Source organism: Orussus abietinus, unplaced genomic scaffold (genome assembly GCF_000612105.2).
Source record: "Orussus abietinus isolate OABI.00-Male unplaced genomic scaffold, Oabi_2.0 scaffold355, whole genome shotgun sequence".
NCBI lineage: Eukaryota > Metazoa > Arthropoda > Insecta > Hymenoptera > Orussidae > Orussus > Orussus abietinus.
The window spans coordinates 61,665-75,473 of NW_019394502.1; the positions used below are offsets into that span (position 1 = coordinate 61,665).

Sequence of the window (13,809 nt, forward strand, 5' to 3'; positions counted from 1 at the left end):
ATTCCGCGGGGAAGAAAAAAGCGGCTTTAACCCGTAGCGCTTGGCGCGGGAGCAATTATTTCTCGCGGAACGTTTACTTCGGACTCTCTTGCGTTCCGCGCTTTTTTGCGGCCAACCCCCTCCGCTCTACCCCCCTCCCCGTCCACCCTTCGCTTGCGACAAATTTTACCGCGGACTGTACCCTCCGCGAGAACCGCGATTCACCGCCATATCGACGCGCCATTTTGTAATCACCTACCAGCGGACAATGTCATTTATCTCCCGACCTACGTCACGGCGAAAGATGGCGGGGGGCCTCGCGGCGGTAAAATTCAAAATGCTTCGGCCTGGGCGTGGCTCTTCCTACACGAAACCAGGTACGAGTCGCTCGGTCCTTTCTAACAATCTCTTTTCTCCCCGCGTCGGACTTTCATTTTTCCGTCCGCAAACTTGAAAATGAATTCCACCGTCCTCATTCGGCGAAAGATCTTCCAAAATGGAGGATTAAACTCGCGCTGGCTCTCCGATGGGATTACGGCGGAGGATCTCGGGGGCGTCTGATGGAAGTCGGGAGGAAATTAATTAAGGATTAATTAAAAATTGGATATTAACCGGGGAAAGTTGACCGGCTAATCCGGCGGCGACGATTTTCCCTTCCATTCCGTCGCGTAGTTGCGCTTGTTAGGCTTAATTGCCGCGAATTAAGAACTATTAAGAATATAATAAATCGCGGGAAAACGGCCGGTCGTTTAGGGTGAGAGAGTGACGAGCGGATGTCGGGACACTGCGAGATCGCAGAATCCGCGGAGGAATGGACCGCAGATTCCTGGCGATCCTCTGGTTCCATTCTTTCTCTCTCTCCTTCCCTCTCTATCCGAACTAGCCTTAAGCCCCGTTCACATCGCGGCCGCGCCGTTCCACGGGCCTCCCTTTTTTTGCCGGATAAACACCGGTCTTAAGGCTCTTTGCAAAACAGAGTCCTTTATCGTGATAACTATAATCTTCTCTGGGCATTTAACCAGATTTACTTCTTGCGGCCTCTGTGCCCGAGCACCGTTAAGCCGCGTTCACAACCGTACGACTCGCCCTTCACTGCGCGCCGATTAACCCCTTAACACCTGGTTAAATGACATTATTTACGATGTCGTTCCTTTACGGTCCAATTAGGAGATAGAGGAGGAACGACCAACCCGAGAGAAACGCACCTTTTTTAGGTTATGGACCGATCGTCCAAGCTATCGATGCTTGCAATCGGACAAGAAATCTCGTCCATCGAAGAAAATCCGCGTTTGGGGTGTCTTGTCACAATATTTGATGGAAATAAAGCAAGAGTTATTAACCAATGGACTTTGTCCACACTGAGGAAGAAATGTCATCGAAAAGATATTTCATCGAAGTACCAAAGAAATATTCTGTTAATCCAAGGAATGATTATTCAACTCAAGTAGACTCGAATAAATCATAGGGGACATTTACTCGGAGTCGTGCACAATTAATTTGAGTGAATTAAGGTGAAGTGAAACCCCCTTCAAATCAGTCGATTCGAATACAACACTTTTTTTTAAGGGTAAAAGACCAAACTGTCCGAAACTTTGACACATCCTGATCACCTAAGAATTGTCCTGACACATTGAAAATTTGGATTTTTTAACAAAATTTTTTAACTCAGCCCAAAGAAGAACCAAAATGGCGTCGAGCTCTCATATTTCGATCAATATACAATTATCGAAGGCTCTGATATGAGAAACTAAAGGGTCAAGACAATTTTACGAGAATTTAGAACACTCTGGTAATCGATAAATTTGTATTTTAACGGGATAAAGGCAAAAAAAGTGTTGTATGCGCTTCTATATTAAAACGATGGTAATATGAGGTCTCGGAGTGAAAATTTAATTAACCTGGAAATCATAGATGGCGCAGGGGGTCTCTCTGCAGGTCAATTAGGGCCCCAGAAGGCACGAATCCAGAGGATTTCTGGAGTTTTACGTCGATTTCTTGATATATATTGTACGAAAACGACAGGTGGAGTATGCCATTTGGTACAATATCCAATATAATTCGACCCAGCTGTCAATATAAAAACGAACGTTGGCAACGTAGGCATTTAGAAAAATCTTCTTTATCGACGTCGATGAAGTTCCTCGACGTGTTTCACTTCACCTTAAGTATTCTTGTAACTAACCAAATATTTCTTTGGTTAAATGAATTTTCTTTCTCTCGGTGGACGTAACAATATTCTGCGGTTGAACAAATGCACATTTAGCTGATTCGAGTACTCTCCTATGCGTTACGACGAAAGTTAACCTCGATAAGGAGCACTTTTCTGTTTCTCCATCTGTGGGAACGATAATCCTTTTAGGAAGTATTTCTCTTGGAAGTATTTCCTTTTGTTTTAGCCGTACTCGGTCCCTTAGTTACGGAATTTTCCCGCACACCCTGGCCTCTCGGTGCGATACACCTTCGGCACCTCATTATCTACCCGTAAGCGCAATTACAATTATGAAACCGCTTTCCGTGAATTGGCACGCAACGGAAAACTCGACTGGGTGGAAATAGAGGCTGGCCATTTGGAATGACAGAAAATTATCTTCTTGCCCCTCGGACACTGGCCATTCGGCTTGGCAGAACCCAAACGAGGCCTCGCGGCGAAAGAGAGAGATTCCTCCGCAAGAAGTCGCTCGCCCGAGGATTCGACGCCCTTAATTACCCATTACGGTTGGCATTTCATTTTTGCGGAATCCTCGGAGGTTGTCCGGGCTGTACTTAACTCGTCTATTTCTATTCCCCGGGAAATTTCTCCAACTTTCAATACCTCACGCCCTAGGCTGTCCTTGCTCTGATCATCTTCCCTCTTCTAGAAATTGGCGCAGCCTCTCGATACCGTCAAATTCCTCGATGCAATTTTTCTCATCAATTTCCGAAATCGTAGTCTGGTATCCCGATTCCTTTCTTTTTTTTCTCTCGTCCGCTGATGTGCCCTTTTTTTATGCCAAGATAATATGAACGAAAAGGCTTACGCGAGTCGGAGTAGGCAGCTCGGAAAGTGCGCGAGTAATGGCCGGCTTCTCGGAGTCGATGATTAATTTTTGCGGTTCTTTTTTCGGTACGGCTTTATTTACTTTTCCAAATCGGGCGCCACGTCGCGCCCCCACGTGCGGCTCCGTTGTTGCTCTCGAAATGGCGCCTTTACAGGCTCCGGGGGTACTCTTTGTTCGGAATGATATCTCGACCGCTCAGCGAAAATCACATGACGTCGCCATTAGTCATCCGGCAATTACGTATCTCCGATCTCGGCCGAATGAAACGGAATGTTTCCGTTTGCCTCTCCGCTGTGCTTTCCGTGGACCGAAATTTCACTTCGTGAAAGGGTGTGTGACCTCGTATAATCGCTAACAAATTGCCGGCTTAACATCGAGTGACGTTAAACTCGGCGCATAATGGAAATAAAGAATCGCCGTATTGTACGACAAATTGGCAATAGACAAGAGGGACGCTGAGTAACGCGAATTGCGGAATGTCGGCGCAAGCCAGCGCACCGGATCACCGAAGAACGCGTTATTAATATTATTACCCGTATTCTTTCGCGTCACTTTTCTAGACAATGCCCTCGACCAAATAGGACCGCCATTTAAAACTTAGCCAGCATAACAAGTGATCGGGTGACGGATAAAATATCGTCCACGCGAAATCTCAAATATTAACGTTATGAATCGGCTGGCGCGGTTTGTTGCAAATGATGGTCGCCATGTTTTGATGATCCGCTGCTACGTTCGAGCGAAATTCAATATCCGCGATCAGGATTCAGAGTGCCAAGTCCGCGTTGGGAAAAATGGCCGGTATAGAGTCACCGATGACGTCACTTGGCGAACCTCTAACAGGAGTCCCTTGAAATGAAGAAAGAGCAACGAGTAGTGTACCTTTTTTTTCTTTCTCCCCTACTTACGAATATTGTCGGTTACGTTAAAATCGCCATGATCCCGCAATAACGCAGCCTCATCCCGTACTTTACAAAGGGCTCCATGAATATTCCCGACGCTTTGTTGAAAACGGCACAACCGGAAGTGTCGGCCGGTAAAACATGTATCCTCCATCTAGGGGCATTTCCTTAATGGCCGGTGTCTCTTCGGCATGGGAAGCGGCTCGCCCCCATGAGATGGCGCGAGCGCCAATGGGAGGCGAGGGTAGAGGGAAAAGAGAGAAAAAGAAAAATTAGCATAGCCCGTTAAACATCGATTAACGTCCAGTTGGTTGGAAAGGAGAGACCCTTGGTCGCATATCGTGCTGTCCCCACAGAACGGAGATTGTTATTCGTTTTCCATTCCTCTCAGCCGGGCACGCCCGCTCGATAATTGAGGTTAGAAACGCCGCGGAGGAGAGAGAGAGAGAGAGGACCGTGCCATGCCTGGCAATCGGACGGATTTATAATTAAGTGGATCCTTTCCTTTTCGGGGAAGATATTTCGATTTTTCTTCTCGAGGTGGTAGAGGTTAACTACGTCCAATGCGTCTAATATTTCAAAGGAGGCCTAACGATCGGCCGACCTCTTTCACGACCGCGAAGTCAATGAAGTGAACAAAACAAAAAAATCAACTTTTCCCGCCTATGGAATACGTATCTGTCTCGTTAACTTTCTTTTTACCTTCGATATCAGTTTCTTTTTCTCTTGCAAAGTGGCTATATTTTCATTTCACGAGATGGCAGCATATGTCGAGCAATTAACCGGGTACCCCCTTGGAGGGCACGTCACGTTGCGTCACATAATTACACTTGCATCGTGGTGATGTCCCTTTTCTTTTCTTTTTTTCTTTAACCTACGTGCCGATCAAGGCAGATACGCGTGTGTGGAGTTGACACCGGTGGCTTCACGCATGCGTACGAGCACGCGCACGTCCGAACATGGCAGGTGTCTTCCGCGCATGCGGGCCCGTCTTGCACGCTTCTTTTTGTTCACCGACTCCAGTTATTGCACTCTTCCTTTCACCTTAGCAATGCGAACTCCTGGACTCGTGCCAACGAGTTCCTTTTTTTTTTTTCTTTTCTTACGTCTCTTTTTCGAATCGCTCGGAAGCGACGAATTTCGACGATTTCGAAATTCCTTCCGGCGAGGTGAGTCAACTTTCCCGGCGCGGCGGGGAACTTCTCGCCGCCATCTTGCTTCGAAAGCAGACTTGATATCACTAATCTCCGTATATACAACACCCACCGACATACTATTAAATTCATTAAGAAAAGTAAATTCTGTAAAACAGAATTATAAAGCTTAAGTAATTAAGGACTTCCCATATAACTTTTGGTAATTCCGTTTATCGAGGATGTTAGAACCTTCTTGGTCAATTGTCCTTCCACGGGACGCTTTGCGCACTTCACGATCTGCTTCGAAAGCAGACTGGATATCACTAATCTCCATATTTACAACACCAATCGACATACTATTAAATTCATTAAGAAAAGTAAATCCTGTAAAACAGATGTATAAAGCTTAAGTAATTAACGATTTCTCATATAACTTTGGGTAATTCCGTTTATCAAGGATGTTAGAATCTCCTTCGTCAGTTGTTCTTCCACGGGACGCTTTTGCTAGTTCACGATCCCAACCTATAATGGCGGCCGAAGAAGTCTTGATGTAGGTAATATCATTCCCATAAACAATGCCAGCCCGCAGTTAGATAACGGAATTGCGTGAGAAAATGCCCTTACGCCGCATAATCACCTAAGGAGAACAAAAAATATGCGGCAGTACTATGACATCGATGCTCTTTTAAGGAGGGGGAAGAAAGATGGATGTTTGATTTTAATGGAGGCGATTAGAGTAAAGTGTCATCAGAGGCCATTCCAGCTGATCCGCCGATAAGAGTGCACGTGTGGGATCGATCGAGCGTAGTTCCCACGGTACATAACCTAAAAGGTCCACCGGCTGCCTTCGGGAAGACACCTGTTAACAGTGGCCGGTGGTAAAAGAAAAAAAAAAAAAAAGAGTAATTAATGAGCGAGTAATCGTTAATTTTATGTCGGTAAAACTACATCGGCATTCCTCTTTCAAGGACACTGCACGGAAATACGTGTCGGAAGTACTTTGAATTTCGTGAAGCTTATCAAGCCGCATTGTTCCCACCAGTTTCCCTTTTTATTCACTTTTTAAGGTACGAGAAAGTCTATGCTAATGCAAGATGGCGGGGCGTCTTCACGTGACCGCGCCTTGGTATCTCATCTTGGAGGTTATGTTTCGACGTCATGGCCGCCGCGGGTTGAAATCGAGACGTCGATACTATTCTTCCTGGCGGAGAGTCCCGATTGGCCCGCGGGTCAGCGAACTAAATCAATGTGGGACATTTATATTGGCCGGAAGTCGCTGACGTAGCTGGACGGGGACACCGAGAACATATTAAGATTTCTGACCGGGCGACCGCAGACATTTTTATTATTGTACCCCTCCGGATAGCGAATCTGTGGGTGAGAGAGATGCGGAATAAAGTTGAAATACTGGCCACGCGGCGGCGCCTCGAATCGCCGAGGGCCAGACATATTAATAATGAAAAGCAGTCGCATGACATATTACGACTCATTTTGTTATTAATATCTTTGCCTAACTTTGCCTCATTTGAATACAAAGCAGAGGTCGTTGTTCGTCGATTCAATGTTGAGCCGTTACGTGGTGTGGCTAGGTTATGTTACACTTAATCCGTAGTACGAACAGATGGACATAGGCGGGGCAAAGTTGGTAAATGATAAGTGCTCGAAATAGCTCGTGTAATGTCAAAGCAATCCGATGCGAATTAGTATTAGCAGATCGGACCGAACGTTGCGAGGTTATGTCGTATTCTTTAGCGAAGAGCTCAGCAATGGCGGAAGATAAGAGGGCGGAATAGAGCACGGAGTGTTAAAGCAACCCATTCAAATTAATAGGTCCAGAGGTCCGAGCCGTTCCTTATCGATCCACTTTTTCCCTCGGGAGAAATTGATTTATTTGCGTCGAACTTATCCACTGTAGATAACACTCTCACTCTTTCTCCCTCTCTCTCTCCCTCTCTCTGCGTCTCGTTTTATTTATGCCGTCGCAATCGCGCAGTTAAACAGCAGCCTTTACTGCCCCACTCGATCGACCGTCACTTTTCAATCGCTCTTCTCTTGATTTCTATTGATTTTTTCAAACGCGTTCATTATACTAATTTGTTAAACGGTAATGTTCCATCTATATACGAAGGAACTTAAACCGTGCGGATTATGTTTACTCGTAAAACAACGTCTTCTTTCGCCACGGTCGAGCGATATTCTTAAGTGACGGTTTGTTCCAACTGAAGAGAACTTGGCGCGTGTCTCGCTGTCAGCGGTCGCGTGCAGCGTGCGCCCCGTGCGGAACTTTCAGTCGCGCGCCGACCGTCGCCGCGAACGCATCGTGTATAACTCCTTCCCTGTTAGTCATAATTGAACAAAAAATTATGCACACCCAGCCTAGACTGTCCTTCTTCAGTTTCCTTCGCCTTTGGGAGATTTTCGCGAAAATACGGTCGCGTGTCGCCCTGCCTCGCGAGTTTCATACGCGCTGGAGGGGCGGCGTGTCGGTGGAAAAGTTTCGCGCGAGTTACGATTCTTTCATGGCGCTACGGAAGCGTTAAATTTCAGCCGGGCGTCCCGGCCCTCCCCCTTGTCATCGTCTTCGCGTTAGATCCCGGGAAGTTTACCTTCTTGCGGAAGTCAGCCCAGCAAACTTTCCCGGGAATGGGCGGCGCGAGGGGGAGGGGACCCCCGGAATATTTTAACATACATCACCGGGGAAATTGGGACGAAAATGGCATCCGCAGAGTCGCGATGCCGCGCCGGCGAATTGACGCCTCTCTGGTCGCGTGCCTTCCGTATGGTACTTCCGCGCGCCGCCCGATGGCGCTGCCGGCTGACTCTAGTTTTTTTTTTCTTTCCGGGATAAAATATGAATAATTGTATTTATTAAAAAATCTCATAGGTACAATATTCTACGCCTCGATATTCTAATAGTCTTACGTGAAATTCAACGATAAATCCTTTGCCCTCGACTTCTTTTCCCCTAGGGGGACCCAGCAACTCGAGGCTCTTTTTTGCGTTTTGCATATTGCATATCGCCATCAATGCTTTGACCAAATCAAACGTAAATGGTTATTGTTCCTTCTCATTCGCCATTCTAGTTGCTGCATCGAACCAACCGAGTGCAAAGGGTTAATTAGATGAGCCAGCGTATTCAAAAATCGGTATTAATTCTATAATAAACATTAAGCGCAAGTATGAAGGGTAGGTGGACAGGAAGCTACCAATATCGTAATTTTTAGACGTTCGTAAAAATCAATTGATATGTTCTTGGTAATGTATATTAATCCCCTTTTAATCGATTTGTTGCAGTATGCGTCGGATGAATTTGGCCAGGACTCCCCAAGATACACCTCACCCAAAGCTGCCGCCTTATACGCAGATCCCTACTATATCGGTAAGATATCGCCAATATATTGCTTAAATTTAGTTACGTCTAGTACAAAAGGTAGAATTAACTAAGAATAATTAAACATTGTTTCACGGCAAAGAATGATTCCGGTTTCGAAAGTCGCCGTCCGTTCCTCGTGTAACCTGCAATCGGATATCGAAATTGGTCAATTATTTTGGAATGAAAGAAGGATATACATACACAGACCGTACCGTGAAACGACGAGCGCGAACTTGAGAATCTCTGATCGGTTTCATCCGCTCGACCGAGTCGGATCAAATTGCGAATTAATGCTAGCACAGTTGATCGGTATCATGTCGGGTCGTTTAACGAGCACAGACGATAAAAAGATTTACGATCGTTGTAACAACGTACAGTTTAACACTCGCCGTTAAATCCGCCTCTTTGTATACCATGGCGCGGTGTCAGGAGAAATAACGAACCGATCTAATTAATTTCCTGCGACAATTTGTCATCGAAAACACCCATAAAGGGTCTAAATCACTGACGGTTTTGTATATTCCAGTTTCCCTGCTCTCTCCGATCACTCGGATACTCTGTAAAGAGATATTTGTGGGCAGATTTCAATTTTTTACCCTTAACCTATGGAGCCTCATTTTACGAAGTTCAGGACGTAAGGGAATATTCTGGGCGGAGGAAATTCGAAAGGTTAAGTTCGATTGCGAGACTCGAGGAGGGTATCGATTGGCTCCCTCGTGGAAACTGCAAGGAATCCTCTTCCCAGCTCCAGGGATCATCCTTCCGTGAAGACGCTCCAAAGAGTCCTTTGTCAATGTCGCCATTGTGGTCCCGACGGAACTTTCTCTGATTTCCTAAACTCTTTCAATCCTCCTCCATTCTTCGCCGACCGATGGACAAAACACGTTTTGGAAACCTCGACGAGAGTCGGCCTCGCGGCAAACTTTTGCCGACTTCGCTCCGTCTCGCATTCGGGCGGACATTTTTTCCCCAGAGAGAAATCTAGGGAAGAAAAGCTCCCCAGCCTCCCCGGCAGGAGGGCGGGAAATAACAAATGACCGAACTCTTTCGTTATTTTCGCCACTTCGCGCTTTCGGGATGACGAACGAGGAGAATCCTTAACGGCAAGAAATAAAAGAGAGGCCCTTGGATATGATCGCGCGAGAGGACTCGAATCCAATATGGCGTCGCGGAAGAGTAAACCAATGAACGGCATTCATTGGCCAAAGAAATATCTGTCACGGGGCAGGTATTGGCAATCTCGGATTTCTCGAAAACGAAAGAGGGGAAAAAGGTCCGGAAAGGGTCGGGAATATTTTAGGAAGCGCTGAGAGAAATATAAGGGAGAAGGAAAAATCCGGAAGTCGGACATCGCGCACCTGGCACGGGGCGAGATATTTCATAGATGGAAGCCGCGGCGGGCCCGGAAAAAGTTTTAACAGGTATCGAATGCCTGTTCATAGAGCCCCCAGATAGTTTGGCTTAGTTTCAGTTTTCCCTCGGCAGCCACAGCGCGAAATTATATCAAGCGAAGTATCAAGAAATACGCCCCCGCGCTAAGCTTATTGCTGTTGTTTCCAACAGAGATGATGTTGGTCTTCGGGGCGGCCTTGTTGGCCCTCCCGGGCACCCCGCTAAAGTTGGCCTTAGGGATAAACTCTCGTAAACTTATTTCCTAAATTTCTATATTACCTGGCTCCGCTTGCCTTTTGATTCCTAATGAAATCCCCTAGATATCATTAAGAAACAGAGAGGCAAACGACCTCCGTATTTTCTCCTTTTTTCATCGTTTTATCACAACGAAGTCATTTTATGCCGAATAAAAGGTACGGGGATTTGTCGCAGAGAGAGTAAGTTGGAAAGAGATGCACCATCGGTAGCGCGCATCCCCAGGGATCCCCTCCCACGTGGGTCCCTACGATGGGGTGGTTGCGGGCCCAAAGAAAGTGTAAAAAAAGGAGAAAAAAGTGCGTTCCAAGATGGCCGCCCCGGCAGCTGCACTCTGCCTGGTTGCTATGGGGGTTCTCGCATTAAGTCCCGTCTGATTTCTGGTTTCAGATGGGAGCGCTGCGGGGACGGGTCCCGGAGACCCATGGTCCGGTGGAGGAGGGGGAGTTCAACCACCCTACAGCGGATATGCGCCACCTCACCTGGCGCAACCGGCCTACCCCATGCACCTACCCCACGACCCCATGGTAAGTGCAAACAGTTTGCATATTCCTCGCCGCCCGTGCAGTAAATCAACCGGACTCGTTTTAGCCAGTACCCTAGAGGAGCGTCCAAGTCAACCCGGAGTAGTTTCAAGCGACAATGAAAACCCTTTACTCTAACTTAATCATCGAAATTCCAGTCTCGAGAGCCCACTGACGCGCTTAACGGCGGATGGAGCAGAGGAAGCGGATCTGATTTCATCCGAACCATTTTTCCAGATTCTCGGAGGATCTCTTTTGTTTGGATACGAAGGCACGAGCCCGAAGGCAGGTCGCATATCCGACCGATGTTTTGGCGTTCCCCGGCACGTGGCTCCTGGATAACCAGGATAACTGCAGGGTAGCCACTTGCGGGCACTAATCCCCGACTTTCATTCATCTCGGATCCCGGAGGCCAGCTGGACTCCCGGGTCTCCTCGGCCTCGTCGGATTGGGACCACCCTGTCGGTTTCCCTCGAGTTCCGGTCCTCCTCGGGGCTGCCAACCTCGTCCGGTTGAGAGGCACTGTTGACAGTATTCAGTACCCAGTATACGTCAAGTGACTCACCGGCTCTATATATAGACTTAGCCCTCCCGCTACCTCGTGTTTCTAGTCAAGTGCAGGCGCAGCCTTCATTTGATTTACGCCGTCCAAGGATGCCGAGGATATCGCCTCCTCTTCGTCCTCGCGGGCGCTGGACCGACCGTTTTCTGGTTATAGGCTCTAACATCACCGTTTAGTCCCTGAGGTCCCATTAGTCCGTGATCCCGGGTCGTTTGGACGCCTTGGGGTCGCCGGTTACGTCTCTGCTCCCAGATCCCCTGGGATTACCCCCAGCAATGGTGATTGTACCCCTCCACGAGTTTGACTTCGCCTCTCCTCGGGATCAAAACCATCCTCGGTAACGGGGTTACTTTTCAGAGTTTCAAGATCAGGTCTGCTAAGGAAAGAGGATCGAGTCCTGGATCTGCCTGGTGGTGGCTAAAAAGCACCTGTTCCCTGATAAGGACACCCCATGTCTCTTCCTATCGGCGACCACGTCTCAGCCCATCAGCCGCGACTTAACTACGGGAGTGTTTCTTACGTTTTTCCATCGTCTTCCAGTAATTCTTCCCGGTTTCCAGCCGCCGTTGAAGTAGCTGCAGTTAACACCTGATCATACGCTCGGTCTTGGTATCGGCCATGCGTCTCCCTCTGCGCGAGGTGAAAGACAATAAAACGGGCATTAAAGGTCTCGTTTAGTCCCTTCAACATGGCCACTAATGCCCGGCATAAACATCCGGTAATTCCCCTTTGTCTTCGGCAGCTCCTGGCAGCTCCGTGTAGCTACAGTTAACACCCGATCATCGTTTCAACCTCCCTACGGAGATACGGACTCCTAGCTCGGTATACACGGTCCCTCTCGCACATAACTCCGGTTATAATAAAGTGTAAGAAGTGCACCGGCAGTAACTTCTTTTTCGGATTAAAGGCCTAACATTTACGAGCCCTCCGCCGTCGTTTACTGCCCCATTTTCTGGGGAGAGCTGGCTTCTTAAGTGTGACTCTTGAAAAGTTTACGCCCATGCGTTACGACGTTCAGGGGGCCCGGGTTCCTATCGTAAATCCCAAACTTCTGATCAACTTTCGGACGTGGTTAACAATGCCCAACGTCGTTTGTTATCAGCATTCGAGGTCTCGTAGTGTTCTCTGAGTATCTGCTTTCTTATGCTGGGCGTAACACCTTCTTTTGATTTCTAGAATCTGCTTTGGGAAGGACTTTTAAGCCCGTCCATTTCGTTCGGTGGAATGCGCGTTTCTGCTTCTTCGGACCCGGCCTTTCTTTTCCTTTTCTGATATCAACGGTTTCTCGGGGCACTTAAGAGCTTATTTAAGCTCCCCGATACGTCCGTAATTATACTCTCTTCTATAGGGAGCTTGACTTGAAAGTGTTTTACGAGCAGCTTTGCTGGTCACGAGGGCATGGCACCCGGCTGAAGCACATCCGGCATAAAAAATTCCGTTTTAGCTGCGTTTCATCCTGCTAATCCGATCTCCTTGAATTTTATTATATACTTTAGGAGTCACTTCGGTCCCTCTTTGGCTTTCGCATCCTAAATTCGGAGCGAACTGAACGTAGCTACGCTTCCCTTGAATATTTGAAAAAAAGAACCTACTAAATGTGCAAAATCCAAAGTTTTAAGTTGTCCCCGATAGAGGGAATTCAGAAGTCGAGTTTCTGTTACGTAGACTTAGATATATTCTGAAGACAAAATATATCGGCTTAGCATTTACTAACAATCGGCGTATCGTGCTTCTCGAAACAATCCCGAGATCCGCAGGATCCAAAATGGCGGAGATTTCGGCGCGACGGCGGCGCGTCTTCGAAGCTCACTGGGAAGTGAAAACAAACAGAATTCCGCGAACGCGTCATCGATTATCCAAACAAAACCTGTAAAACAACCTCCTGCGATTAAATACAGAGTCGCAACGATCAAAATGGCGGACGACCTTCCAGTGGGGCCCTAAACTTCGAGGAAATGGATGCATAATGACGCGTCGACGCGTATTATGTTCTTTTAGGTTAGGATTAACCTAAGTTATTACCTATTTCAGGCGTACTCGGCGATGTCGCCGGGCGGCGAGCCGGCGGCGCCGATCCTGGGCTCGGCGGTGACGTCGGCGGCGTCGCTCCCGCCTATGTCGACCTTCCGCGGAGGCAACGCCGCGGTGGCCAGCGGGGGAACTGGAGCGCCCTCTCCGGCGTCGTTGCAATATAGCCATAGTCCCGGCGCGCCGACCGCAGCGCCACCTGCCGCACCCGCCGCCCCCAGCGCCACGCAACCCCCGACGGGGGACAGCCTGGGCAAGACCCTCGCCTCTGTAGTAAGCACCCGAGTACGTGTTGTACCACGTCATTCTTTTCTGCTGTCGGAGAAGAGGAATGTCCGCTGTCCTTCGACCTGGACTTGGACCTTACTTCAGACTCCCGCTATAATGGTTCCCACGTGGAATACGTCCTTCGTCTTGACTGAAATCTATTACCCTCGCTAATTGACGCTCATCTAAGTCGCCCTAAAAAAGGGAAACATGACATTTGAAGGAGGATTTCAGGAAAGCTGAAATCTTTAAAAACGTTAGAAATTGCCGAAATCTCGCCATTTTTCGAAATGTCAACCGCTTCAGGGATGATATGCAGCTGTCACAGGAGGTCACCTCTGAAGAAAAAAAAAAAA

The 13,809-nt window shown here is 47.8% G+C and overlaps 1 protein-coding gene across 12 annotated transcripts in view; it reads left to right on the forward strand.

Moving 5' to 3' along the window:
- The window catches only part of LOC105702959 (transcription factor 12), a 71,881-nt gene that overhangs the window by 44,593 nt on the left and 13,479 nt on the right, over positions 1 to 13,809 (forward strand). For 11 of the 12 annotated variants that reach the window (XM_023432548.1, XM_012430948.1, XM_012430950.1 and 8 more), the window contains exons 2-4: positions 8,347 to 8,431; positions 10,463 to 10,599; positions 13,190 to 13,471. In XM_023432548.1, the coding sequence (XP_023288316.1) occupies positions 8,347 to 8,431; positions 10,463 to 10,599; positions 13,190 to 13,471 (504 nt within the window). The remainder of the gene's footprint in view (positions 1 to 8,346; positions 8,432 to 10,462; positions 10,600 to 13,189; positions 13,472 to 13,809) is intronic. The other variant, XM_023432543.1, reaches the window with a different exon arrangement.